This window comes from Strix aluco, chromosome 25, assembly GCF_031877795.1.
Source record: "Strix aluco isolate bStrAlu1 chromosome 25, bStrAlu1.hap1, whole genome shotgun sequence".
Taxonomy (NCBI): domain Eukaryota; kingdom Metazoa; phylum Chordata; class Aves; order Strigiformes; family Strigidae; genus Strix; species Strix aluco.
The window spans coordinates 5727298-5755261 of record NC_133955.1 but is presented as its reverse complement, the minus strand read 5'-3'; the positions used below and the strand labels follow the sequence as shown (position 1 = coordinate 5755261).

At 63.5% G+C, this 27964-nt stretch overlaps 1 protein-coding gene across 7 annotated transcripts in view; it reads left to right on the top strand.

The window, feature by feature from the left end:
- Positions 1-27964, top strand: part of PLEKHA6 (pleckstrin homology domain containing A6) — a 65785-nt gene that overhangs the window by 30477 nt on the left and 7344 nt on the right. For 2 of the 7 annotated variants that reach the window (XM_074850517.1, XM_074850522.1), the window contains 15 exons: positions 15333-15413; positions 15585-15699; positions 15796-15900; positions 15993-16065; positions 16598-16698; positions 19042-19217; positions 19416-19904; positions 20425-20935; positions 21359-21445; positions 22248-22301; positions 24464-24544; positions 26002-26070; positions 26510-26590; positions 26850-26999; positions 27455-27550. In XM_074850517.1, coding sequence (XP_074706618.1) covers positions 15333-15413; positions 15585-15699; positions 15796-15900; positions 15993-16065; positions 16598-16698; positions 19042-19217; positions 19416-19904; positions 20425-20935; positions 21359-21445; positions 22248-22301; positions 24464-24544; positions 26002-26070; positions 26510-26590; positions 26850-26999; positions 27455-27550 — 2269 coding nt within the window. Of the gene's footprint in view, positions 1-6528; positions 6643-15332; positions 15414-15584; positions 15901-15992; positions 16066-16597; positions 16699-19041; positions 19218-19415; positions 19905-20424; positions 20936-21358; positions 21446-22247; positions 22302-24463; positions 24545-26001; positions 26071-26509; positions 26591-26849; positions 27000-27454; positions 27551-27964 lie in introns of those variants that run through there. The other 5 variants (XM_074850519.1, XM_074850520.1, XM_074850521.1 and 2 more) reach the window with 4 other exon arrangements.

Below are 27964 nucleotides of genomic sequence, written 5' to 3'. Positions count from 1 at the left end.
AGTCCCTCCAACCTGTTTTATGAGGTTAAAAAATGCACTGTTTGCTTTTCCTGTATTGCTGTTTTTAGCACCCAGGGAGGTGGTGCCTGCCGGTGGGTCCCTACCCCTTTCCCAAAGCCTGGAGCCTGGTGGCAGAGCTCTCTAGGGCATGAAAATACAACTGAAGCACGACATAAACCAGTATCAGGCTTCGCTCTGAGCTGGTTCAGGGCCAGGACTGGTGGCGGAGGGGCTCAGGCAGCAGTGGCCACCAGCTGGGCTCGTGGCCATCCCCGGCAGAGGGCTGGTGGGTGCCTGGCGTGGCCGGGAGCAGCGGGAGTGGCGTGAGAGCCGGCGCGCACGGGGTGTGTGTGTGTGTGCGAGCGCCTGTTTATATAGGAAGGAGCCAACCTCCAGTTTCAGATTTCAGACCTAGCTTATCAGCCGGGGCCTGTCCCTGCCACGCTCGGACGTGGTGGCTCTCGGAGGCGACCGACACTTCTTCCCCTTCCCCACCAGCCTGGGGCTTGGCACCGAGCCCACCGCCCTCCCCACGGCCCCGGCAGCGCCCAACCAGCAGGTAGGCTGAGCCAATTGTGGGTGCTCTGCCCTCGCAGCCCGACCGGTGGCGGGGGGTAAGGAGGGGACCAGGGGGTTGCAGGAAGAGCCCTGAGGGCTGAAGCAAAGGGGATGGAGGTGCTGGAGGGGTTCACGCTGCGCTGGGGCAGCCAGCGAGTTGGGCTTTGCTGGAGGGTGGCTACAGAGCCGCTCACGGGGCCAAGGCTCGTGGGGAGGGTGGCTGGTGGGCATCAGCACGGTGGTGGCATTTGCAGCACGTCCCACCGGGCACAGGCACGGGCATGGCGCGCGGGAAAGCCGGGCTGCGCTCTCCCAGGGGTTAAACTCCTCGCAGGGAGCTAAATGGAAGGTGTGGCAGCACGATAAGGCTGGCAGAGCTGGGAGTGGGGCAGAGGCACCCAAGCGGGTACACACACGGCTCCGCTTCCAGCCAGGATGCGGGGTGGGATCCTGCCCAGGGTTCGTGCCCTGTGCCATGGGCTGGCTCGGAAGCCTGGGGGAGCTGCTGTCCCTGCCCTTAGCTGAGCTGACTGGGGAATAATGCTGCGATCTCCTGGAAACGTTGCTTAAAATCACCTCTCCTCCTGGGGGAGAGACCCAGCTGCGTTGCCTGCTTGGTTGTGTTTAAAGGGATGTTTTCAGAAAGGCTTTTTTAAAGCAACTCTCCGCCATACCCTGCCATGCCTCCCTGTGCTTTCCCAGAGCCTGGAAAAGCCCCTTTCTCCCCACACCCTCCAGCTGAGCCACCGCCGTCTCCCAGAGCAGCCGAGAGGAACGCTGACACCCAGCACCCTGCGAGCACTGGAGGATGCTCCAGCACTGGGCAGGGGCGGGTGCTGTGGCCCCTGTTCAGCAGCTGGCAGCAGCGTGAGGCTGCTGCAGGTCTGCCCTGCTCTGCAGCACAGGATGGCTGCGGTTTCCATCCCATTGCTTCCAGCCATCCACGGGGATGCCCGGGAGATGGGAGCAATCTCCCCACTGCTCTCCAGCGCTGGCAGGGTGGTGGGTTTGTAGCTGAGCCTGATCCTGGCACCATCCTGCTCCTTCCTCCCCTCTTCCTCCAGTGATGGTGGGTGAAGAACCAGGCCCTGGAACAAAGCGCTCCCTCCTCCCGGCAGCATGTCCTTCACTCCATCCCCATGCCTCAGGGTCACTAATTAATTTTGTGACAAGGAGGGACCTTGAGCAGCTTCTGGCGATGCCCAGCGTGGCGCAGAGCTGGGATGTCACCTCTGTGGTCGCCACGCGGTGCCTGCTCCATCCTGCTGGGGCAGGGAGACACGGGAGGGAGAACGCATCAGGGCGAGTCAAGTGCGTGGCTGGCTTTTTTCCACTTACTGGTTTCCTAAGGAGTTGAGGTTTGTGATCACGTTACCTTGTCCGTTCCCTTGATTCCCAGTGATTTCTGGACCAGATTGGGCTGGGGACGCTGGTCTCCATGTGTGTGGAACACCCTTCTCTGCCCCAAACCCCCAGAAAAGCAGGAGCCACCGTGCTGCAGGCACCTGGCGAAGGGATCCCCCACCTCTCTGGCACCCGACTGCTCTTCCCACGTGTATCGGCCCATCTCTGCCCTCCAGAAACTCAGCACAAGCCTCCGGCTCTTCCCAGTGCCAAGCAAACCAGTTCCTTGTAGAGGGCAGCCACTGTGCTTGCTCCCCTTGAGTAAACCTGATGCAGCTCCCCAGCCCTGGCTGCCTTCGAGCATCCTCGGGGGGAAGCTGCGGGCAGGCGCGTTGGTGAAGGGCTCATCCAGGCTGCACCGCCGCTGGCAACGGCATCGCCAGGAGCCCTCACGGGGCTGGGACTGGCCCAGCTCCAGCGCCAGCCCGGCTCAGCGACTCCTGTCCCACCAGCTTCCCTCCCCAGGCACGGTGGGGGACGCGGGGCTGGGGCCGGAGGCGGCATCTCCCCGCCGGGGCGGAGGGAGCGTTGGGGCGGCGTTTATTTACGTGATGCTGGGGGAGAAGGGGGGAACTGGCAACAGGCTCGCTTGCAAATGGGATTTCTGAGAAGTGGAAAGCTGGCGTGTGTTCAGCCTGGAACTGTCCTGATTTCCAATTGGAAACATCCCACGGTGACTAAACTTCATTCAGGGGAAGATCTCGTTCTGCAGAGCCGGCGCCACGCTACTAAACTCGCCCGCGGCGTTTGCACCGTTGCGGAGGTGGCTGCGGGGAGGGGGACGAGGAACAAGACGAGGGCTGTTTGGTGGCACAGAGGCGTGCCCTGTCCCCGCGCTGGCTTTGCACCACCCCAACAGACTCTGAGGGGTCCAGTCTGGTGGGTGTGGAAGGTTTGCAGCTCCCTCTGCTTTTCCCCCCAGGAGATTTCTTGCTTTTCCCTTTCAACTGCCCCTCGGGGCTGTTGTTGGCTGCGTGGACTAATTAGGACACTGTTGGGAAGCTGGGAGCAACCAGTGATTCACCGGGAAGCTGTGCCCGACTGCCCCGGCCACGGCTCTGCCACACCAGGGTGTGGTGGGCTGGAGATAGCAATAAAATCAGGGCCGTCCCATCCGAGGGCAGCGAGGACATCGCTGCGCCCGTCCTGGTGCTAATGGCCAGGCTGAGCGTTTAGTGGCCAGTGGAGGAGGCTAATGGCTCGATATGGCGAGCGCCTGCAGATAGCCGAGCTCTTGGTGGGTGTTAAGAGGAACTGGACAGTGTCCAACCCGACCTGCCTGCTGGGGGCTGTGCTGGAGACAGATCCCCAGGGCCACGAGGAGCACCCAACTCCCCAGCACCCACGTCCTGGTGCAGAGCTGCTCCCAGCTCGGCAGCGGGGCGGGCGCGTTGGTCAGCTGCGGTTTACGGGGCCGCGGGGATTTGGTGCAGAGAGCCCTGACACGCTGATTTATCTCTGTCTCTGGAGACCCGTTCTGGCTGTGTCAGCTCGGCACAGCACACGGGGGTTCGGCTGTGCTTCCTCCCCCCAGGGATGCTCCACGCCAGGACGGCACTGCTGCTGGAGGCGGAGGCAAGCTCGGCAAAGTCAGCGGATCCCGAGCCTGTGCCTGGTGTCCAGGGAGGGCCTGTGCATGTTTGGTTTGGTCTGTTTGCTTAAGAACAAACCTCCTGGTTTGGGGGACCTTTGGTTCCTGCTCTGTTTGTACACGGAGGCCGGCAGTGTGGGCGCACGCCCGGGCAGCTCTGGCACTGGGGGCTGTCAGTGCTGGGGCCAGGAGGAGTCAGAGGCATCTGCGAGTGCCAGGCTCGGCTCCTGGCCACGGCAGATCCCTGCTGTGGTGGCTCTTCCTGGGCACTTGGGAGCACTTTTGGCTGCTCCGCACATTGCACTCACTGGCACTCACGCCATGATCACAGGCTGCTCTCCGGGGCTGCAGGACATGGGGGTTGGAGACCCTCAGCCAGCCCCGAGCTGCCCAGAGCTGGTGCTCGCCCTGTCCTTGGGAGCTATTTGGTGCAATGCACTTGCACAACCGAGACGTGTGTGCTGTTGCGTCACAGCTCAGTTACAAGCTGTTCCGAGGCCTGTGAAGGTACAGGACCAGATCTAAAAATGGAGAGTTTCCCCATATACTGCCATCACACCCATGCTGATGTAGGGGAAGTGCAGCATCGCACAAGGAAGGCAACTGGGACGGTAGTTGTGCTGCTGGGGAGGGTGACAGGCTGCCCGCGATGACAACCTGCCGACTAGACCAGCTTTGCCACGGCATGGCAGGCAGAGCTCCTGCCCAAAGCTAAATCCCCACGGGCACACATGGCCATGCTGGACCACTGTGGCCACCAGACCATGACGGAGCCCCGGGGTGCATGAGCCTCTTTGCAGAGAAGCCAGCGGGCTGCTGGCATCCCCCCAGCCTCGCTGCTCCGGCAGGTGTGGGGCTCCGTGCCGGCACGGCACAGCCGGCTATGCCAGGAATGTGCCGAATGCGTCGGGACTTGACTATGGGAGGTCGGGACGCAGAGCAGCCGATGAGTCACTTGGAGAGGGCTGGCAGCGGCACGGTGAAGCTCGTGAGCTGGGGCAGAGCCAGGGCTGCCACAATCCCCAAACCCAGAGCCTCCCAGAACCCAAATTCCCGCGGGAAGCGTGCCGGCAGCGCTCTGCCGGGGTCCCGCCGCGGTGGCGAGGCCACGCAGGCTGGCAGGGTTGGTGTTGGCAGAGCAAGGCGCCGTGTCATGCTCCCCGCACCCCGGGGTGCTGCATTTACGACTGTTTTTCATCCGTATGAGCGCACCCGTTTGCTAAAGCACTCGAGTGAGAGCTGCCTGTGGGAGATCCGACAGCGGAAAATTGGTAATTTAGACAAAAACAATCAAGAGCCTCTACAGGGAGCGGCACAGCCTGCCGTGGCTGATTGAGCCCAGGCTGGGGCTCACCCCGCTCCGTGTCCCTGTGGGCTCAGATCCGAGTGGGAATAGCAGCACCCAAAACTCACTGCCAGAAGCAGGGGGATGCTTAATTTCAGCACCCTGCTCCTGGCCCTGCGCCCTCCAAGTGCTCCCAACTCGGAGGTTTGCACAGAGCTTGTGGCTCCGTGTCCCGTGTGGGTGCGGGGAGTGGGAAATGCAAAGGCCGAGCCCAGCCCCGCTGCCGGTGGGTCTTATCAGCCGCTGTGTCTGCACTTATTTAACAGCTCATTCCCGTCTGTGGTTTTTTTAGCCATTTGATGGTCTTATATCATGATTAAAACCATCCCCACAGCAGCCCTCCGCTTTCCAGCCTACGCGGGGTGTTGCCGTGCAGATGTTTGTCCAAAGCTATTTATGAGCGCTCACAGCCCGGACACCCCCGGGGCTGTGGCCGGGGCTGGAGAAAGCGAAATCGGTGGCGTGTTGGTGTCCAGAAGCTGGAGCTGGGCTGCGGTGCCAGCGGGGTGCCACAGGCTGTGAGTACCCCCAGAGCCACGGGAGCTGGGATGGGGCTGAGGACAGGGACTGAGCCCCGTCTGCATTTGCGGGGGGACGCGGCAGCTGCTCCGGGCTGGCCGAGCCGGATGTGTCCCTGCTCCAGGTCCTGGCACGGGACGGTGCTGGGGTAGTGGGGGCCGGTGCCGCCAGCTGGGCTTGGGGCTGGGGGGCATGGGGGTTCGCTCCCCAGGTGCTGTCATGCTGCGTGGGCAGAGCAGGGCCCTTCTGGTGACGGCGCAGCTGGAGGTTAATCATTCAACCCCTTCACAGGTTGGGTAACGCAGCCGCGCTGCAGCCAGTGCCAGGGGAGGGGGGACAGGGACATTTGTCCCACTTCCCAGAGCTGAGACACCGGAACAGCCCCTGTGCTCCTCCTGCAGCTCTGGGTGCCGGTGCCCCCTCTCCGTGGCGGTGATCCCCGTGGGCACCGCGGCATGTGGGAGACCCTAGCAGTACCGTGTGCTGGCTGAGTGGCAGCCCTGGGAGCTGAGCTGGCCCACGGCATGGCCGAGGGAGCCAAGAGCTGCGGCTGGGTTGTAAACACGCTCGGATAAAGTTACAGCCATTGATGTTCCTTGGAAAAGCTGCGGGAAGGGAGAGCTCCAGGACCCCTGAGCTGAGAGATCCCATCCTGACGCAGCTCCCCCAGCAAGGAGGGGATGGACATACCTCCTGCCCTTGTGGGGGGGAGCAGCCCCCTGCCCCACTGTGCTGCCCCACTCCTCGGGGGGCAGAGGGCTGTGGGTCTGACCCCCAAGGATGAGGGGGACGGGGGCTTTCCCGTGGCTGAGCTTCTCATGTCTCAGCTGGATGCAGAGCAGGATACAGCCCTCGGGGCGGCCGGGGGCCCACGCTGCCGAGGGAGCGCTTTGGGGAGCACAGATAGGTGATGCTGGGGGAACGGCCGCGGGTCCACAGGGGGTGCGGAGCCCCTTGGAAACCCCTTTGCCTCCCCGGCGCGTTGGGCTGCAGCGGCCTGCCGTGCTGTTAAAGGGGCTTCCAGCACGAGCAAAGGATGCTTCCCGTGCTCGTCCCGCAGCGGCGTGGTGCCGAGGGGGTTAAGGCTGCCGGCAGCTGCCGTGGCTGTTAATGATTGATACCAATGATGGTCTCCGTGGGCTTGGAAGGAAACCATCCACCCCGGCTGCGGGAGAGCCACCGGCTTGGCAAGCGGCGTGGACGGAGGGGATGAGCGGCGGCACCGGTGAGTGCGTGCGTGTGTGTGCGTGCAGCGTCGGCACGGAGCCCGGCCGTGCCACACGTGGGCCATTGTCTGCGGCTGGTGCCCGACGGTGGCCAAGAGCAACTGGGGACCCAGGGAGGGCGGCCGGGGCGGTGACGGGCGCAGCTGGAAGGCTGGCAGGCACGGGGAGCAGCAGGGAAGGCACCGCGGTGCCCGTCACCGTCGGGACGCTGGTGTGATTGTCGTGTGCGAGGGGTTCAGCAGGTGCTGAGGATTTGTCCCAGCAGGATTTCCCCAGCACTGCTGCCATAATCCTGGCTCCTGACCTGACCTGGCTGGGGAGGGGCTGGGGCCGGGTTTGTTTTGATGCCTCGTACCAGCGATTGCTTAGGACAGGTATTTCTGCCCACTGGAAGTGGTTTCTTAAAGAGCTTAACGAGAGGTTTAAACCCTCCAGGTCTGGGTCTGGCTTGTGGCTCGGAGGCTGCGTTCGTGGATCACCTTTGGCAGGGGCATCACAGCTGCCCAGGCACCTCTGTAGCCCCTGGCTGGGTTTCGGTAGCAGCACCGAGCCCAGCCACAAGCCGTGGCCCTGCCGCCCCGGCCCCCCGCAGCCCCAGCCCTGGGTAAGGGAGGGGGAAGTCTGCAGCCCCGCAGCGGTTCCAGATTTGTAGGAGGCTCTGGAGTGTGGGGGGTGAGGCTGAAGGGTTGCATCCTGATCCGATAAACGCTTTTGAGGTCTCGTGTCCACTGTGCTGGTGCCCCGTGCCTCTCGGTGTCTGCCGCGGTCCGGCTCGGTGTGCCGGCAGCTGCCCCCCGCCTGCCCCTCATCTCCCAGCCCCGCAGTTTGCAGTTGCATCCGTCCACGACTGATTTCATCCCTGCTCCTCCCCTGGGGGATCCGCTCCCTGGTCACCCCACGGGTGGGGAAGGATGCTCGGCTTAGTGATGCCGCTGGAGAGTGGCTGGCTACTGTGGGGCTGCCCTGTCCCCCATGGACACAGTAGCTTGGGGAGCCTCCAACCCCGTGCACGTGGGGTTTGGGCTCTGTCCCCAAGAAGGGACAACGGAGCGACATGGTTAAAGCACTCAGTGCTGCCAGGGCATGGCCTGTCACCTGCTCTGTGCTGGGTCCTGGACCACCCATCACATGGCTGTATGTCACCCCATGCATATGGGATGCTGCTGTGCCTGCCCCAAACTCTCCGTCTCCTGCAGCAGCGCCTTTTTGGCCGGGCCGCCCCTTGGGTCATGCCTGTGATGGAGCCGGGGTTGCCAGGGAGATAAAACACAAACTCCCGGTGCTTTTTGTGCTTTTTCCCTGACCCCAGCTGGAGCTGGAGCGGGGGACTCGCCCTCCCCGCCGCCGGCAGTGCTGGCTGCCAGCAGCCGCTTTGTTCTCTGGAAATCCCCTGACTTCCCCCTGCTCCCTGCCGTCCTGCTCTGCCCTGCCGAGGACAACGGCAGCTTCTCCCACTCTCCTTCCCCACAAATTCTGGCCGGCTGGGATGTCCCTGTTTGGGGGCCACCACCCCTCCTGTGCCTGCCCGGCTGCGTGGTGACGGTGACGTCGCACGTGGGTTGTGGGTGTGCGGGAGCTGCCATCCGCCCTTGCGGGGGACTTTGCCCTGGCTCGGCAGCTCTGCTGCTTCCCAGTTGGATCCAGCTCAAGCTTTCCTGCCTTCCCTCTCGGCCAGGCTCCCGTGGGGGACTCGCAGGGTTGATGCAGCGGGTGGTAAAGCCTGGCCTGGCCGCGGTGCTCGCTGGCTGCTGTGTCTCACGCCAAAACCCTCCTGAGGCGCGTGGGGCAGAGCAATCCGGGGAGGGGCTGCTTGTTCCTGCCAGCATCGGTGATGGGCAGCGAGTCGGGGTGCTCCCGGCCTGGGCACCGCGGTGGCAGATGATGTGTGCGGTTGGGGGGACCGGCACCCTCCCTCCTGGGGCAGATGAGGGCAGGAGGCAAAATTAACCTTTGCTTTTGCCTCCCTGGCCCTATCCCAGACGCAGCTGCACTGGAGGGGGAGCGCAGCAGGCGGGCCCCGTGGTTTGGGGTGCGGGCAATGCTCGGCTGTGCCCCGGTGCCAGCACCGGGTGCAGGAGGAGGCTGTGCGTGTGCGGGAGCCTGGGGTCATTAGCACGAGGGGGGCTGCGCTGCCTCCTGGCCCCCCAGTTTCTGTGCCGGAAACGCTGGCTCTGCTGGATGTCGGGCCGGGATTAGGGCAGGGATGAGGTTATGGAGGAGAACCGGCTGCTGGTCCCCGCCGTGCTGGGGATGGCCCGAGGGAAACCTCAGCGTGCGGCTCAGCGCTGAGCTCTGGTTTTTGAGTGCCCATGAGCCGCTTTCTTCCCAAAGGTTGATCTGGCTGCAAATCCGGCAGGCGCTGGGATTTCCAGGACTGCGGGTGGGCTCTGATGAGCCCATGGCAGTGCCTGGCCAGGCACGGGGAGGTTTCTTGCAGCTCTCCATCCCGCCTTTGCCTCCATCTCCTCTTCCCCTGCAACCTTTTTTCCTTTGGCTGCCCTCTCCCCGGGCTGACATGTAACTCTTACAAGTCCAGAGCGATTTGGAAATGCCGAGCAGCGTTTCCCACCGGGTTGTGCCCTGGGCTTTTGGCCAGGGCCGGGGCTGGCACAGGATGCCCCACGGCCAGCTCAGCCCTGCCGAGGGCGTGGGGAGCGTGCAGGGCCAGTTTTTATTTTTTCCTGCTTGAGTCATCCGACGGGGGTTGAAGTAGCTGCAGCGATGGAGCAGCCCAGGGCCTCGCTCGGCGGAGAGCCGGGGCTGGGGACAGCCCAGCGTGGAGACGCTGGAGCAGCCGAGCTGCTGGCACTCATCCCCTGGCTGCAGCGACTCCGCCTGACCCGCTCGTGCTGTGCCTGCAGAATTTAATTTAAATTATTTTCTCCTTTTTTTATTTTTTCCCTATTGCATCTCGAGCATGCGCTGTGCTGACCCCGCGGGGCAGAGCCAAGCCCTGTGCACCCATTGCGCTGAGCAGGATGGCCCCGGGGGTGTGGGGGGTCTGGTTTATTAGTGCATTATAACAGATTTACTCCTGGGCTCCCCTTACAAGACAATTTGCACTTGCTCATCTGAGGGTGGATTTTCTCTGCCAGCCCCCTGGCAGGGGCCATGGGTGACAGGGTGACCCCACGTCCCTTCGCGTGGGTGCTGAGTGCTGCAGTTAACTGGGAGAAAAGGGTTTTCAAGGGCTCTGGTCGGAGGAGAGGGCTGTGGCTCAGGAGGAGAGGGAGAGGTGAAGAAAGGGCTAGAAAAACAGAGGAAGGAGGCCAAGGCGCAGAGCGTGTTTGGCTGATGGCCACGCAAGCCCCTTGCTTGGGAGCCGCCTGGATGCTTGCCCCGAGAACGTGGGTGAAACATCCAGACGAAGGGTTTTCATTATCGCTTCGGAGGGGGGTTGCAGGCAGCCTTGGCCACCTGCCTCCTCCTGCCGCTGCCTGTCACGGTCCTGGGGTGGCAGAGCCCCGGATGGTCACCCCTCCATCCCAGCTGAGCCCCACCCCGAGGGGCTGGGGTGATGGGGGTGGCGAGGGGCCTGCCGGAGCTGAAATTTGGGTTGGGGCGTGGGAGGACGAGGCGGTTGGATCCCCGTGACACACAGCCAGCCCGGGAGCTGGAGGGATGACGTTAGCCTGTGGCGAGAGCTCGGAGGGGAGCTCGGCAGCTCCAGCATCGCACCCCGGTCGAGCTCCCCATAGCCCCCCTGCCCAGCTGCTCTGCTCTGGATTTAGGGCTTGGCAGGCTCCGGCGCCTGGGCGGTGTGAGCCTGTGCCTCCCCTCCTCCCGCCCGCACACCGCCAGATAACAGCCGGGAGCCCCGACACCCCGGCGAGGACCGCAGCGCAGGAGTGGTTCCTATTAACGGACGTCTGCCGCACTCCGGGGGGGTTTTGGGGGCTGCTTGCTGCTTGTTGTCTGCCCCCCTTGCACCCCACACCAGCCCTCAGCGGGCTTTTTTCAGCCCGCCTGGTGCCCTCTCCCATGAGGAAGGGTCCCCACACAGCCGGCTGGGGGTCCTGCATGGCTGGCATCACCCACCGGTGCTTTGCCCCCCGGCGAGGCGTGCTGGGGGCTCAGCTCCCCGCACCCAAGAGCTGGCTGCAGGCACCTTGGGTGCACCAAGCCCCTTGGCGTGGGCTGGTGCCAGGAAATCGCTCCCTCCTGTCACCATTTCACCTGCTTCTTCCCAGCTGGGGCGGCCTTAACTCTCTCGCACCCTCAGCTGCAGCCATAAAGCCACTCACCCTCCCGCCCTCCGCTGCTGCAGCACGGTGGGGTTGTGCACCGCAGGGTGCTGCAGGTGGGGGATGGCACCCGTGGTGGCTGTGGGGGTCCTCGGGCTTTGCTCAGGGATGTGTCCCCCCCAGCCATGGTTTGTGGTTTGCAAGAGCTACACAGCCGTGACTTTCATGGGTTGTGGAAGGGCAGGGGGGAGCCAGGAAGGTTGTCCTCCTGCCCTCAGCAAACTTCAGCTTTGGGGAGGGGAAAGAAAAGCAGCTTTGAGAGAAAGTTTTGTTCTTCAGTTATTGCATTTATTCCCTTGTCTCGCTCCTTACCCTTATGAAAAATCAAGAGAAGGTTTAGAGGGTTTTTCTTTGGTGTTTACCCCAACAAAAAGCACCGACTCCTTTCTCCTGTGGCTCTCCCCAGAGGTCCGGGGGACCCCCCACCCCTGAGCTGCTGCTTGGAGCCTTGAAGCGTGTCCGCACGTTGGCCCGTGGAGGATGTCGTGTCCCTGCCCACCCCTGGCTACTAATGACTGTGAAATAGCCCAGCTGGTGAAGGGAGAACAGCGCCTGCTCCGGGCTGGCGAAGCCAGGATTGAACCCGGGTTAAAGGCTCCCAGAGCGGCCCCCGAGCCTGGCGCAGCCCTCCATGCCACTGAAATGGGGTGATGGGGTGTGAAACCCCCACACTGGCAGGGGACGGTGCCTCTGGCACAGCCGCGGGTGGGCTCTGTGGCTCCTACCTGCAGTGTCCAGCACGCCCGGGAGCCGCCTTTCCTGCCCTTGCCACGCTGTCCCTTGGGGCTACCATCCCCAGAAGGGGCCACAGCTTCCGCTGGTGGCCTCGCCACCAGCTGAGCGCCGGCCTTGCCACCCAGCAGAGGGCTGGCACGCGCCCACAGGCCGTTGGGGGACCTTGACCCCCGGCTGCTTGGCTGCGGAGGGCGGCAGCGATTGAGGAGCGGGTGAGTCGCTGCTGCGGGGACGCGGGGACAGACGGTGCCGGTGGGTTTGCCAGCGGCGCGAATGCTGGCACAAGGCTGGTGCTGCCCATGGGTGGGCAGGTTCTCCGTGCCCGCATGTCTTGCCCCGTGACTGGTAGCTGGCGGTGAGCTGGCAAGGAGAGCCGTGACGGCACCGCTCAGCTCCTCCAGCCCAGGGTGCCCTAAAAGGGTGGATTTAGGTGTTTGGGAGCGGTAAAGCCGCTGCGTTGGCACATCCTCTGCCCACACTGGGGACGGGGTTCCCATCCCTGGCTGCTCCCTGTCACCCTCCCAGCAGGCACCAGCTGAGGAGCAGCGGGAGCATCCCCAGCTCGCCCCGGGCTGACCGACTGGCCCAGCCGTGACTTCAGGGTCCCAGTTTTTTGGGGTGCAGTGAACGGTGTGATGGCGGGGAGAGGCTGAGCAGCACGGCGGGCTGGCGGGGGGCATGGGCAGCGTCCCGAGGTGGTCCCGGGGTGCTGGCGGAGCGGGGCCGCGGCGTGATGGAGGCCAGCTGGCTTTGTGTGCTCCGCTTCCTTCTTTGGAGGTTTCTCTGAAATGTCAGCGCTGCCTTCCCGCCCTCCCCAGGCATTATCATAACAGTCCTGATGGATTTGCATTTGCTTTCCAAAGTGCCCAGCCCAGGCGGAGGGTGGGACACCCCGAATCCTGCTCCCAGGGCTCCCCCCCTCTTAATCTGCTGGGGTGTGACGGGCTCCCCACGCTTTTGGGGGTGCTGAAGCCCCGTTGCTGGATGCCCTGCAGGGTCCTGCCCCCCCCTTCCGCCGCAGCTGCTGGGTTGTTCGGGGTGGTCGGTGCTTGTGCCCGTCCTGCTCCCCGGGATTTTCTGTTGGTGTGACCTGGGGAAGGGATGGCGGCGTGGGGAGGGCGGAGGGGAACGGGGATGGTTTGGGGACAGAAGCAGGGGGAAGGGATGCAGCCAGTGAATCCAGGGCAGCGGCAGAGCTCATCTCGGCGTGGCTGCCTCCCTCGCCGCGACACCCCCCTCTGCTTCCCGGGGAGCAGCCCCCCGCGCATCACTGTCCTGCCGGGGTGGGGGGGACCTGGCAGCCCCCCCCACCACCCCATCCTGCCCCTCTCGCCCTTCGCCTGCCTTCAGCTGCTCCCCAACGCTGCACCTGGGCTGGGGGAGGCGGCGTGTGCAGCGCTGCCCTTCGCCTCTCCTCTGCGCGGGGACGCGAGCGGGAGCTGTTTGTCCCCGTCGCTTGCCGGCTGGCTGCCGCACACCGGGGCTCGCCAACCCCAGCAGCGCCGGAGCCCACGGGAGCTCTGTTACCGCTGCCACCGGGAACGCCGATGCCACCGGCGCAGGGCTCGGGAGATTGGGAGATCCGGGAGAGGACAGCGAGACCCTTCGCCCACTGCCGGCGTCCCCCTGCCCACGCGGGGCTGCTGTCCCCATGGCACGTGCCATCACCTCGTAGCATGGCGGCCGGTGGCACAGGGCTGGCCGTGCCCACCGCTGCCATGGTGGGAGCCGGGAGCCGGCGCTGAGCTGGGAAGGCCCCCGGCATCATGCTGAAGTTTCGGGCGGACCGAAGGGTGAGGTAGGACCCTGGGGTTGGGCTGGTGGGGGGCCTGGGGGGTGGCCGTGGGCAGGCGGTGGTGGGGGACCCTCAGCCCGGGCAGTGGCTGCTGCATTGCAGTGCTTGGGAGGAGATGTGAACTCGGGAGTTTCTGGAGCGGGGTCAACCGAGGGAGCTGCTGCTGGGGGGGTGCTTTAAGGAGGTTTTTCCGGCCAATTCTGGGGTCTTGCCGCATCTGGGGGTGGGGGCAGACTTGGAGCAGGGGGAGGCAGTGGGAAGGGTGCCAGGAGGAGCGGCGAGCGCTGCAGAGTAGGGTGGGTGTCCTGGGCTTGGCGGCAGGGTGGGGGGAGAGTCCAGCCTGTGGGAACACAAACCAGCTGGGGTGCAGGGTCGTGGGCAGGGTTGGGGGGGTGTCCCTGGCTGGGGTTCAGGCACTGACAGGTCTGGCAGCCCCCACTTTCCAGGGCTGGGGCGGTCGGGGTGCTGCTCGCTTGGCGTTTGCACCCTGCCCATGTGTCAGCATAACGGGGGGGCCTGGGACCAGCCCTGGTACCGCCGTGTTACCCCTCTCCAGAGTCACCTGCCGAGGGCAAACGGTGCCGGAGCGGCTCCGACCCCGGGTGGCAGAAACCCCTTTTGGTGCTGTCGGAGCGTGGGCCGGGCAGGCTGTCTCCGTGGATAACTCATGTTGGTCGTGGCACAGAAAAACCTGGTGCTGGGGGGTTTTGGGGAGCGAGTGCTGCCCCTCATTGTGGGGTGCATACACATTGCCCAGGTTTTTAAGGTGACCCCAAGCAAGGGGGAGTGCTGGCAGGGGAGAGCAGATCCGTGCCAGGGTGCAGGATGGGACCTGCAAGGAGAAGCAGCTCACAGCAGGGCTTTTTTGGGCAGAAAGTGGTTAATATCTTCAGAGCCTGGCTGGAGCCCAGGTTCAGGGTGAAGCATGTGTGGATGGGATGGTCTTGGCAGCTGCGTTTTCTTGCTCAAACTTCCCCTGTTTTGCTGACACGCAGAAGTTCAGCAGCGTGCTGGGCTGTCGGCGTGTCGGCTTCGCGGGTGGCCGGGGGCACTCGTGTCCTGGTGCCGGGCAGCTTTGGGAACGAGGGATGTCCCGGGGACGGGGTCCAAGCCCTCAACCTGTGGGTACGCCTCCTCCTTTCCTCCTGACACAGCTCCAGCAGCGAGGGACCCCGGGAACCAGCATGTGAGCGCGTTCCCCAGCCGGAGCCGTGAGGTGCCGGGGTGCCCGGCAATACCGGCTCTGCGGGATGGGGCAGGGACATGGCAAATGCTGCCAGTCGAGCCCGGTGGGAGCCCTGCCTCGCTTCTCCTGGTGCTGCCAGGGAGCCCTGCATCCCCCGGGGCAGCTGCCTTTGGCTGCACCCCAGCATCACCAAAGCAGCATCAGGGTTGGGGCTGAGCTGGGCCTGTTCCAGCTGCAACAGCTTGTGGTGGTGGGTCCTGGGCTGATGTTTGGTCCAGTGGTGCACAGCCCCGCGTGGCCAGGTGACCCTGACTCGAGGTGTTTTGGCAAATGGCTGTAAAATCAGCAAGTGACGGGGAGGACGTGATGTTGGGGCTGTCGCTGCAGGCACAGCCCAGGATGGACCGTTGCTGCCACTGCTTCTGCAGCGACTTCTGAGCGGGATTTATGGTAATATCTGGGATGTGACCAGCAGAAGTAACAAGGGCTCAGCCACCGGAGACCTCATTTTGGCTCCCAGCAAGGCAATGGCTTTCTGGGAAACACCGATGAAATGTGCTGAGCAGATCTGAAGCGTGGGGTTAGCGGGCTGAGGGGGGCGCTCGGGGCAGGGTGCAGGTGTGGGACAGTGGGGTTGGAGCAGCAAATGTGGTGCTGAAGGCAACGGGTTTCTGAGGGGGGGACGGGGATGGGGGACACTAACCACCGCCCCGCCACTGTCTCTCACAGCCACAATGAAAGGCGGAACACGTTCCTGCACCCAGTGACGGGACAAGTCCCTGAGGACAGCTCAAGGCTTGACTTGCAAAAGTAAGTTGGCTCCCGACTCCCCTGGTTTTGGGGTCTGGGAGTGGGTTGTGATGGGGGACCAAGGTGGGTTGGGGTGTGGGGGGCCGGTGCTGGGGGTGAGGATACCAGGGGCAGCTCCTGCCGGGTGGAGAAACGCAGTTCTGCTGACTCAGCTCTCCTCCTGTGCCACAGACAGACCTTGGACATGTCAAGCAAAACAGGCAACAAGCGCCCGGCGACCATCCCCAGCGAGCCCTCCAACCACGCCATGGTGTCGGAGGTGCCCCCAGAGCGCCCCGGAGGCCGGGTGGGTGCCCGGAGCCGTGCGGCACAGCAGACAACAGCGCAGATGGGGTGTCGGGGGCCCCCCCGGGGACTGAGCGGCTCCTCTCCCCCTCTGCAGGCTTCGCGCTCCTCCCGCAAGGGCATCGCCTTCGGGAAGCGCTCCAATTCCATGAAGAGGAACCCCAACGCCGCCGTGACTAAAAGCGGCTGGCTCTACAAGCAGGTACCTGAGCCCCCACCATGCCGGGTGCCCCCTGTGGGGCTGTGCCACCCCCTCCCCGGGTGGGTGCTGCTCTCACCACCCCTCTCTCGCAGGCCAGCTCGGGGGTGAAGCAGTGGAACAAGCGCTGGTTCGTGCTGGTGGATCGTTGCCTCTTCTACTACAAAGGTATGGCAACGTGTGCCCGCCCCAGGTGCCCCCCCTGCTGCTCGTGCCCCCCAGCAGGACCTGGTGGCCACCAGCCACAGCAGGACCCAGTGGCCACCAGCTGGGTGCCTCTGTGCAAACCTGGGCTGTTCCCAGGCCTGGAGCCTGATTTGCCAGCGTGGGCAAAGGGGTCCGGAGGTGACAGCCGTGCCGGGGAGCGGTGGCCACACACAGCACCCCTTTGTTTGCCACACCGGGGACCCGAGGGGTTAACGCAGGCGCGTTCCCCGGCCTCCCTGGCAGCTCTGCTGGGCTCAGCCCTGGCAGCGCAGCCAAGGGCGGGCATGAATAATTGAGCAGGTTGTTGTGCGAGCCCAGCAGAGCTGGCGAGCAACAGGCAGGCAGCGGTTTCCCACAGGTGCCCTGCCCGCCTGCCCACCCGCGGCAAGGGGCGATGGCGTGTCCCCGCAGCAGCTCGTGGGTCTTTGCTGGGGGGCAGTCAGGGCTCCCAGCCCCTCTGTGTGTGTAACCCCCCGCCACGTTTGCCCACCAGATGAGAAGGAGGAGAGCATCCTGGGCAGCATCCCCCTCCTCAGCTTCCGCGTGGCCGCCGTGCAGCCCTCCGACAACATCAGCAGGAAGCACACGTTCAAGGTCAGCGCGTGGTTGTGCCGGGGCTTGGAGGGGACCGAGGTCTGGGACAGCACTGGGGTGTCCCCGCTGTTCCCTCTTTTTGCTTTCTCGGTGATGGGGTGTGGAGCAAGCTGGGGAGAGGGGTGACAGCAGTGACCCCCCCGCAGGGATACCCTGTGCTATGCACATGTGCCTTCTGCTGGGGAAACTGAGGCACGCGTGGGGCAAAGCAGCATCTCCAAGGTCATCACTGCCCCCCCGACCCCAGGCCTGAGCTGCCCCCAGCTTCTGCCCCTTGGGGTGCACTGCTGCCCCCCAACCCGGAGGGGTGCTGGGTGCAGGGCAAGTAGCCGTGCTGCCCTGGCTGGCGGCGCACTTGGCCCTCTCCCTGCCCCGCTTTGCCCTCCGCAGCTCTGCTCCCGGCCAGCCTGTCCCCCCCGCCCGGCCGCTGCGGCACTTCTCGGCAGCACTCCCGGAGCCAGACATAGAGAGGTGTCCCCAGCTCCAATTTTTTTTTTTTTTTTAAGCCTGCTTTGACTGGTGTGTGGAAGAAAGGGAAATGTAATTGCAAGGGGGTAGCTCGGAATGAGTCGCTGCTTGTCAGCCTGCGCTGCCGTGGGTGTTTGAGAGGCGGAGGGCAGCCGCTGCAGCCGGGGCTCTCCCGTGCCTACCCCTGGTGCAGATCTTGGCTCTCCCTCGCTCAGAGCAGGGGCTGAGCTTCCCTGGCACCGCACGGCACTTGTCGGCATCACCAGGCACCTTTGGCATCACCGGGCACCTTCACCGACACAACTGCTTGTGCTGCCCGTGGCCGCGTTAGCACTCGCTTGCCGAGGGGCCGATGCACGGGCTGGCTTCTACTCCTGTACGTGGTGCAAAAACCAGCGTGCACCTTCCTGCCTGTCAGCGTGGCAGGAGCCCGGGGTCCCCGCAGGGTGCTGCGGAGGAGTTTTTCCACTCTTGAGGGATGGATTTTTGTAGCTGCCACCCTTAAACTTGCATTTAAGCCGCCAGCTGAGCACGGTTTAGGGGCGAGCGTTGGCAAGCGGCAGCGACAACCAGGAGCCACGTGTGGGCTCTCCTGCAGCCCACGAGGTGTCTCCACAGGTGAGAGCAGAGAATTGGCTTGGAGATGCCAAAATGTCTCTCTCAGCTTGTGGCACTGGTGGGGAAGGAGCCTTGCAAAGATGCTGCCCTCAAACCAAGCTCTGTCAGCATGGGCCTGCCCTCCCATCGGCACACGAGGGTTTGGGGGGATGGTTTTGTTCAGAGAAGGGTAGAAAGAGTCCTGATGGCCGGGAGAGGTCTGTGCCGCAGCACCCGCGCTCCCGCCCCACTGCAGCTTGACCCCGTGTCTGTGTTTCCTCCTCTCTCCGCGGGCGAGGATCCCCGGACAGGAGGTCTCTCTTCGTGCCCGTCCACCACGCCAGCACCCAGCCACCACCTAGGTAGTACCTTCTTGTGTTTCTGATGCATGCGGAAGGGTGAGGGACCCCCAGGCTTGCTGGCATGCTCCGCTCACCCCACTCGCACTAATCCGGGGGATGAATCTGGTTTAATCTTTTGCTCTGGCTGCGGAGCTTTTAGAGGCAGGAGGTGACCCCGTGGCTGGGCACGGTGGCTGCATGCTCTGGGGAAGGGGAAGATGGAAACCCAAGGGAGGGTTTTAATCAGACCTCAATTTTTTTTTTTTTCATTTTATTTTTTTAAGAGATTGAGCCCTGAAAGTCTTTCAGGGAGAAAAACTTCCCACTTTCTCCCTTTTCTTCCTCCTCGCTGTCTCCCATCCCTTTCCACAGAGGGGGAAGGTGGAAGCTTTGAAAAGGCCCTAAATAGCCAGATCTCTTTCTGGATGGAGAATGAGCACTGACATCTTGGACCAAAAGCAAACCTTTTTCCCCCAAAACGTTGTCTGGGCCAAGAAGCCACCTTCCCCCTAACCCTGCATGAATATATTGCTCCCTCCGGCGCTGCCGCTCTCACTGGGACGTTGGACCCTTCACCGGCCCCGTGCGCCCCGCGGGGACCCGCTCGATGCTGGGATGCAGCAACCTCTGCGCCAGGGTGCTGCTCCTCCGGTGAGGGGCCCTGGGGAGGGCTGGTCCTGAGCATCACTGGGGGTGACCATGGGGGACTTGTGGCTCTGGGGGATCCCCTGTGAGGGGACGAAGGCTGGCGCTGGCTCTGCCTGCAGAGCCTTCCTCCCGCTCAGTGCCCGCTGAGGATGCACGTGGCCGCGAGCCTTGGGCAGGGGGGAAGGACCGTGTCTGGCTTCTCCTGCAGCAGCGGGACCTTGTGCCAGGGTGGAAGTGGAGCTCTCACCCTCCTGTCTGTCTCTTTCCCCTCTTCTCTGCCTCCCTGCAGGTGACAGTGTGCTGGGTGGAGGAGATGCCGGCGAGTAATGAGCAGTCCCTGTCTCCCCAGGCCGAGCACGCTGGCATCCGGACCTACTTCTTCAGCGCCGAGAACACGGAGGAGCAGGAGTCCTGGATCCAAGCCATGGGCGAAGCCGCCCGGGTGCAGATCCCCCCGACCCAGAGGTCAGTGCCTGCCGTCTCCCCGTGCCTCTTGGAGATGGGGCAGGGGGGATGTGCATCGTGGGGAAGGTCCCTCTGGAGAGTGGAGCTGGGGGAGCGTTGGCCCCCCAAGGCTGAGGGAGGGACAGGTCGTTACCGGCCACCCCAGGGGCATTGCAAAGGGAAGGTGTAACCCTCCCTCCTGTCTCGGCACCCCCCCAGGCATGAGAAGCCAGACTCTGAAAACATCCCCCCCAGCAAACACCACCACCACCACTGCAACACCACCCACCGAGAGCACCCCAAAGCTGACCCTGACGCCAAGACCCGGGGTGAAGGCGACGGCCGTGGCTCGGAGAAGATTGAGAGGAAGTCAGAGAGGATGGAGAGCAAGAAGGAGCCCTTGGCCAAAGCCAACGGCATTGCCGGGCAGGAGATGCCCTCAGAGCCTGGAAGTCCTTACCCTGAGGCACCCCGGGTACCGGCGAGCGTGGAGCGGCCACCACAGCCCAATGGCTGGCCCTACTCCTCGCCCAGCCGCCCCGGCAGCACCGCGTACCCCCCACCCGACGGGGAGAGCGTGGCCCAGCGCCGGGGCTTTGCCCCCCGCACCAACCCTGAGAAGATCGCCCAGCGCAAGAGCTCGATGACACAGCTGCAGCAGTGGGTGAACTCGCGCCGGGGGGCCGTGCCCCCCGAGGAGCTGCGGAGGTGAGGGCTGCGGGGGGCTGGCCAGGGGTAGAGAGGGGTTCTGCTCCTTTTCTCCTGCTGCCCCTCAGGTGATTCTCTGGGAATGTTTTTCCCCTTCCCATCTACTTTCTCCCCTCCTGGGGTCAGAAAATCTTCTTTCTCTGCTGTCCACATCTGCTAGCTCTGAGCTGTGTGTAGGACACCCCAAAAAGCTGAACAGGATGAATTTTGGAGGGGAGGCCACCCTAGGGTCCCTGGGAGGAGGGATGCCAGGAGGGGAGGCCACCCTAGGGTCCCTGGGAGGAGGGATGCCAGGAGGGGAGGCCACCCTAGGGTCCCTGGGAGGAGGGATTACAGGAGGGGAGGCCTCCCTGGGGTCCCTGGGAGGAGGGATGCCAGCCAGCCGGCTTTCTGGATGCTGGTGGCAGGACTACCTGCTCTAAGCCTGTCCTTGCCCACCAGGACCCCCAGCTGCAGAGCGAGGGGCTGGGGCACTGCCTGGCCACCAGCCTGGCTCTCACGGCTCTCTTCCCTTCTCTAGCCCCACCAGGTTTTACCCTGTGTCTCGCCGGGTGCCCGACTACTATTCCCCTTACTCACCCCAGTACCCCGAGGACTACCAGTACTACCCGCCTGGGGTGCGCCCCGACAGCATCTGCTCCATGCCCGCCTACGAGCGGGTGAGCCCGCCCTGGGCGCTGGAGGACAAGCGGCATTCCTTCCGCAACGGGGGCACCTACCAGCTCCGTGACTGGAAAGAGCACCCCGGTTTTGGCCGGCAAGATGTCCCACTTTGGCTACCCAGTCCTGGGAGGCAACCGACCTACTTGGATGAGGTGGATGCAGCCTCAGGTTCTCTGCGACGAATGTCGCTGCAGCCCCGTTCCCGCTCCGTGCCCCGCTCGCCCAGCCAGGGCTCCTACAGCCGGGCGCGGGTCTACTCCCCGGTCCGCTCGCCCAGCGCCCGCTTCGAGCGGCTGCCGCCCCGGGGGGAGGAGATTTACGCCGACCCCGCCACCTTCATGATGAGGCGATCCATCAGTTCTCCAAAGGTAAATGCCCTGGCGGTGCTTGGGGTGCACAGAGTTGGAGGGGGCAGGGGTGTCAGGGGGCGTCTGGGGTGTCAGGGCAGGGATGCTGCGGTGCAGCTTGTCCCCTCAGCATGCACAGCCTGACCTCAAAATGTCACCAAGTCCATGGCTTTGCCATCCTGCAAAGCTGCCCAGGTCGTGGTTGTTCCCTCCTGGCTGCTCCTGCGCTGCCGCCAGCTCGGGGAGATGGGGCAGGAGGGGAATGGGGTGCTCAGGGCCACCATGAGTGATGTGCTCCTGAGCAGGGAGCGCTGGTGTCCCTGTCTCGCTGCTGTGTGCCCCAAAACTGGGCCTGACCCTACTGTGGGGCCGGGGGCTGCCCTTGCCTCACACACCTCTCACATGTCTCTGGTTTTGGGGTGGGGGGGCTCCTTCTCTTTTCAGTACGACTATCTGGGTGACAGACGGCCCGTCCCTGCAGGAATGTATCCGTACCACTACCCGGCATCCCCCAACGTCCATGACAAAATGGTACGTACGCTGCTGGCACCAGGGCGGTGAATCCCGGTGGACCGGGGTGCACAGAGCCCCCCAGGAAGGTGGACCAGTTCGGGGGCTCCTTGCTCGGACAGCCGAGGAGGAACCGCTCCAGGGGCAGCTTTGGGGGTCAGAGTTGGGCTGCTATGGGGCAGGTCGGTGTCTCTGGTCCCTCCCAGCTGTGCCCAAAGGAAACCCTCATGGCAAGGCCCCCAGTTCCTGCCTTGCAGCCCCCAGGTCGCAGGGGCACTGGGACACCCTTGGACCCCCGTACGCCCCGCGATGCTGGGCTGGGCTCATCCCCGCCCAGGGTGGTCCCTGGCTGAGGCTGGCGCACACCCTGCACCTCTCCCCCTCTTGCTTTCCTCACTTCTGGCTACAGCTGCTGCTTTTTCCTGCGTTGTGTTTCCCCTTGGAGCGCTGAGGGGGCTGAGACTGGGAGGTCCCCCCGCAAAACACGGTCCCCAAACTGCGGGGCAGGACCGGCTGCTGGAGGAGGGAGAAGCACGAGTCACCATAAACCACCCATGCTGCCATCCATCCTCGCTAGCCGGAGACGCGGGGAAAGGGCCGTTGCCTCTTCTGAGGCACCGGGAGCCGGGAGGGGGAGCCGGGAGCAGAGCGGGTTTTCCGCGGGGCACATCCACGGCAGCTCTCCCGGCTGTGCCAGGGAGGCTCCTCGCTTCCCCAGCCGAGAGGTCTTCGCATTTCCGTAGCCTTCACCTAACTGCTTTGCTTCTTCTTTTATATGTTCTGTGTGTTCGTTTCTTGCCGCATGCCTGCTGGCTCCTGGTAGGATGAACTTTTAGACCTTCAGTTGCAAAGAAACCTAGAGTATTTGGACCAGCAGGTAGGCAGAGCTGGCTGCAAGCCTCACACTGCTTACGTCCCCATGTGCCCTGTCCCCAGCAGCATCCCCTTCCCTCCCAGTGCAGCATCTCTTCCCCTAACAGCCATTCTCATCCTTCTTGGCATTAAAGCAGCACGAGTTGGCTTTGGTTTGCTTCTTCCATCCGTCCCGTCTGTAGGGTCGCTCATTGCTTGGCAGAAAAATCCCCCCGATGGCGCCTTCTGTGTGGTGTGCTGGAGCCGGTGGGGGGGCTCTTGGGGGGAGCCGGGGCAGCTTCCCACATGTCTGGGCCCTTGGGGAGCTGCCCCTGGGGTGCAGGGGAGGCAGCCGGCTCTGAAACCCTCCCCAGGTTGGTCTTGGGGCAGCGTGGGACACCGGTGCACGGTGCCAGCGTGGCTGTGCTGGACGGTGTGTCCCCACACCCAGAATCGGTGCAAGCCGAGTCCCAGGGCTGGTGCCCCCCACGTTGGGGGGTGGCCGGGTGAGCTGTGGGGAGCCGGGTGGGTGCAAGGTGGTTTCAGTGACACACCAGCCCTGTTCCTCCTCAAAGGTGAGAGGCTTGATGCAGGGTGGGGGTGAGGCACCCTCCAGGACTGATACTGAAACAGCAGCTCTCAGATTTTTGCATGTCAGGGGGTGTTTGGAGGAAAGTTGTGAACTGGTTTCATCCCAGGAGCGGGGTGGGGGAAATCCAGCTGGGGGAGACCCCCAGGACTGGTGGGGTGGGAACCGCAGGCACCAGCTGAAGTCAAAGCCGAGGACAGGAGCTGTCAGCCAGTGCTGCAGCCCAGGCGCTTGCCTGCAAAAGCCAGGCTTGCACTGAGGGAGCTGCTCCAGAGACAATCTCATTAGTCTGCAAATCTCCATCGGTGCAGTAATCGCCAAGATCTGTGTCTGCCTTGGAGCTGAGCCAAGGACAGGCAGGAGCTCTCGCTGCAATAAAAGCTCTCTGGATTATTTCACAGCCATCGGCAGCCATGTGTGCTCTCCGAGGCTCTTTAAAACACTCCCTAAAAAGGCTTTGCATCTGCTCCTCCTCTCCTGCTGACCTCTGGAGAGACTAATTCGGAGTGACGCTGTCAAGTATCTCTTTTCAAACAACTTGCTGCTTTATTTTCTCTCTCCTTGCTTGTCCGGTTGCGGGGACGGCTCACTCGGCTGCACCCCACCTTGCTGACCCAGTCAGGGATGGGTCCCTGGTTTGTGCTCAAACTGCCCTCACCCCTTGGACCTCGAGGTCCTGGCTGTGGGGTGCGAGGGGCTTCCCTTGCATCATCCGTTTTGGGCTGCAGGATCCTGCAGCGCTCCTGCAGGCAAAGGCAGCGGTGAAGCTCCCGTGCTGCTGATTTGAGTGGCTCCACCGTGCAGCACCGAGGGACCCTGCGGCCGTCGCACGGAGAGCAGCCAAACCCCCTCCGGGTTGCAGGGGGTGAACGGGCCCCGGGGTTGGGGTCTGTCCCGCTCCCCTGGAGGGCTCGGGGCAGTGCTGCTGGCCGGCTGCGGCTCTGGGGAGGCGCAGCCATGCCGAACGCCGTCGCAATCCTTGCCCTGCCCGGCAGCGTGGCTGTGATGTGCCATCTCCCCAGGAGCACCCCATTGCCACCCAGCTCTGCTATGCGAGGCTGCTGGCCTGGACGGGGGGACGCTGCTGTCCCCAACCCCAGGCTTCAGTCACCTCCCGCTATGCCCAGAGCTCATCTGCGCCCCGAGTGGGGCCATCCTCTCCCCAGCTCTGCGGTGAGGGCAGGACACTGAGCTGTTTGTCAGCGCCAGGAGCGGAACCCGTCTGTCTGTCTGCTGGGACCACACTGTGCTGCAGCCGGGAGTGTCTCTGTGCAAGCTTGTGTTTGTGTGTGCAGTTTGCTGCTGCCCAGCTCCGAGCTGGCTCGGTTTTATCTGTGTTTTCCCCTCAACAAAGTTTTCAGGGCATGGCACCAGCCCAGGATGCTCCTGAGTGCACAAAACGGAGCAGCAGCAGCCGGGGGCAGCCGTCCCCACGTGGCTCAAGCACCTGGGACATCTCTTGGAGGTGGCATCTTGCAGCCCGATGCCCTGAGGGCTCCTGGACTGAGCCTCCTCGCTGCTCCAACGGCACCTGAGCACCGCGGCACACGAGCACATCTCCGCTGACCTCTGAACTTTTCCCTCCCTGTCTGCCGCAGATGAGCGAGAGCGAAACCCTGATCAGTATGGTGAACAGGATGGTGGAGACCTCCTCCCCTAGGGCTCAGCTCTACATGCAAGTAAGCCTCCGGCCACCGAGCCGTGCATGGCTCATGCATGGCAGCCACGCCAGCCACCCCGCGCTCCATCCCCGAGGTCACCTCCTGCCATTTCCACTCATGCAGACTCCAGCATCCATGAGGCTCCGGCACATCACGCTCTTGGGGACCTGCTAGTCCATCCCAGGCTTTGCTAATCCATCCATGAGCCATTAAAACCCAGTAAATCCTTGTGCTGAGAGCACGAGGTGGGGACGCCGCGATCCTGGACTCTCATCCTTGTTTGGGCTGGACTTGGGTGTTTTGCTCACCCTCTGTTTGCTGGCGTGTGTTGATGAGCAAGGAGAAAGTGTGGGATGACTTAAAGATGGGAATCCAGCCCAAGGCTCTTAAACTCCTGTAGCAAGGAGAGGAAACAGCCCTTTTACCTTACCACACAAAAGCATTGGGATGTCCCTGCTGATGTTGGGCTGCAGCTCCAAGCATGAGCAGGTCCTGGGAACGTGTCTCCAGGTCACTGCGACCCGCAGCCCCTCGTGCTGCCGGCGCAGAGGGGTCACAGGGCTCTGCCGTGCTGCCCAGGGCATCTCCTGGCTGTGCGAGCGTGCAGCGGCCGGGCGATCGCTGAGGTTTTCTGATGAGGGGAAGGTGCCTGTTTCCATCCTGCTGCAAATGGGACACGGGAACATGCTGGAGGGTGAAGCTGGAGCTGCCGAGATGCTCTGGCTGGCCGGGCTCCTTGCCTGGAGGCAGCAGCACCCCCATCTGCCAGGCTCTGCCTGCAGCGCTGGGCATTTCCCAGGTTCAGGTCTATTTGCATTGTCCTAGAGTTTTGAATGGCTCTAAAGTAGCGTCTTGCTTTCTAGCAGTAATGATCCCCTCCTTCCTATCTTATGTCTTTCATCTCGAGTTCTTGGAGGCATTTAATTGTTGAGGTCCCATTAGTAATTTAGATTTCCAGGAAAGGAAAATGACTCACAGAGAAGCCGGATGGTAAACAGGCCCTGATGCAGCTGCTGATTTATAGGTGTTTCCACTCTGCGAAGTGGGATTACAGCTTAATCTTTCAGCCTTTGTTTCCCTGCCTGTGAAATGGTGGCAGTTATACGCCAGGCAGTTAATGATTCACGAGGCATCTCTTTAACTCAGCTCTTGGCGTTCTGCGGAGAGGTTGTCTCTGGCTAATTCCCATGCCTCACCCGGCCGATGGGCACCGGGGCTGGGAACGGGGAGGGAGGTTGTGCCTTCACCCGAGCCGGAGCGAGAGCTCCAGCACCGTCATCCCGCGCTGCCGGCAGCACCTGCTGCCTCCCGACCGATGCCGGTGTCTGCCCGGCCTCGGGGAGCACCCGCCGCCTCCGGAGACTCGGCTCTCGCCTCTCTTTTCCCACTCACAGCGATGGGGGAGAGGGGCCGGGAGCTGCCTCGCCTTCCCCAGGGCTTCCCAGAGCGGGGCTCACCCCACGCTCTGCTTCCAGGTGACGCCCTTCCCGGAGGCCTACAGGGAGACGCTGCATGCCTACAAGATAAGCGAGCAAGACACCGATGTAAGAGCAAATGTCCATCCTGCATGTCCCCCCTCTGCCCCGTGCTGTTGCCCCTGTCCCCCGCCGCAGGTCTGTTATCCCCACGGAGAGAGCTGTGCCGTGCGCTCCCAGGGTGGGAGCTGGTGCTGCCCCAAGCGTGGTGTGTGCTGCTCGGGGACTAAATCCTCCACTGAGCTTAAGCTGCTTGGTCTTGCCCCATGTCCAGATTTGGCTGGTGTCACCCTGGCCGAGGCTGAAGTCCCTGCAATGAGAGGGTGGAAACCCTCCCTGGGACCACACGTTGTCCCATCAAACCAACCCCCTGGGCCATGTCCCAGCTGCATCTCGTCTCTCCCAGGGGCTTGGCCCTGGCTGAGCACCGAGGCATTTGCACGGGTGTGGACACCCTGTGGCTGGGCTCTCATCCTCTCCTCCCTTTCTTTTTCCATCCTGGGGTCAGAAGCTGCTGGGGAAGCTCTGTGAGCAGAACAAGGTGCTGCGGGAGCAGGAGAGGCTGGTGCAGCAGCTCCGAGCAGAGAAGGTACGTGGCAAGCGGCTCGAGTGGCTGTCCAGGGATGAACCCTGCCCAGCCAGCACCTTCGTGGCGAGGAAGTGACGTGTCCTGCTCTCTTGGGGACAGCTCAGCAGGGACATTTCTGAGCTGGGGGAGATGCTTTGGCCGTGCCACAGTCCCAGGACTCCCAGTATCTTCATGGCCTGTAAGGAGAGGGAGGGACTGTAGCTCCTACACCAACCAGGCTCTCATGGCTGTATCTCCCACTTTCCCCCCGCCCCCGCAGGAGAGCCTGGAGAGTGCCCTGATGGGGACGCACCAGGAGCTGGAGATGTTTGGGAGCCAGCCTGCCTACCCGGAGAAGCTGCTGCACAAGAAGGAGTCGCTCCAGAACCAGCTCATCAACATCCGCGTGGAGCTGTCGCAGGCCAGCACGGTAACGGGCTCCCCTCCGCCCCGGGCCCTGGCTGCGGGACTGTCTCCCCCCACCTACCCTGATCTCTTTTTTCCCCCTTCCTGTTAAAAAAAAAAAAAAAGCAAGAAGGGAAATCCCCTCAGCTGGTTGGGGTCCTAGAGGAGCCCAAGTCCTTCTCAGCAGGGACAAAGAGAATTAACCCTCGTGGTGCCGCGCTGGCAGGCGTGCCCAGAGCCATCTCAGCCTCTGCTTCCCCCTCGGGCTCCCCGGCACCGCTGTGCCACAGCACTGCCATGGGCACAGCCTGGCTGGGGCACGGCACAGCTGGTACCCCCCAGCTGCCAGCCCCGCCACGGCACAGGGTGGGTTGTGTTGCGTGCAGCATCCTCATCCACTGTGCTGGCCGTGGCTGCTGCCAGCTGGGGGAAAAACCTGCCAAAGACCCCCTAACCCACCCACCTTTCCCTGCTCCCCAGGCCTTGGCGAATAGCACCGCTGAGTATGAGAGTCTGGAGAGCGAAGTGTCTGCCCTGCACGACGACCTTTGGGAGCAGCTGAACCTGGACATCCAGGTGAGTGGGATCCCCCCAGTCCCAGAGTCCCCCAGCCATTCCCAGGGTCCCCCCACTGACCCCGTAGAGGTGGAAGCTCCCTGTTTCCTTCAGAATCTGTTCCTCACAAAGAGCTGGTCTGCAAGTGGCTGCTCCATGCTCAGCCCTCGGTGTCTGGCTTTGGCCACAGGCAGAGGGGCTGAGGAACCGTGGGCACCTGGGTGCCATCGAGGGGCTGTGGCCCAGCACTCCCCATGCTGCTGGGGCTCCATCAGCTCCCCCCAGCCCGTGGCGGGTGCCCAGGGGAGCGGAATGATGGCTCCTGGCAGGAGATGAGTCGTGGGTGTGATGGCTCAGATCCCCCCGGGCTGTGTCTGCCTCAGCTGAACACCCGCGGGTCCCACGGCTTGGCTCGGGGCTGGGGTGCAGCAGGGC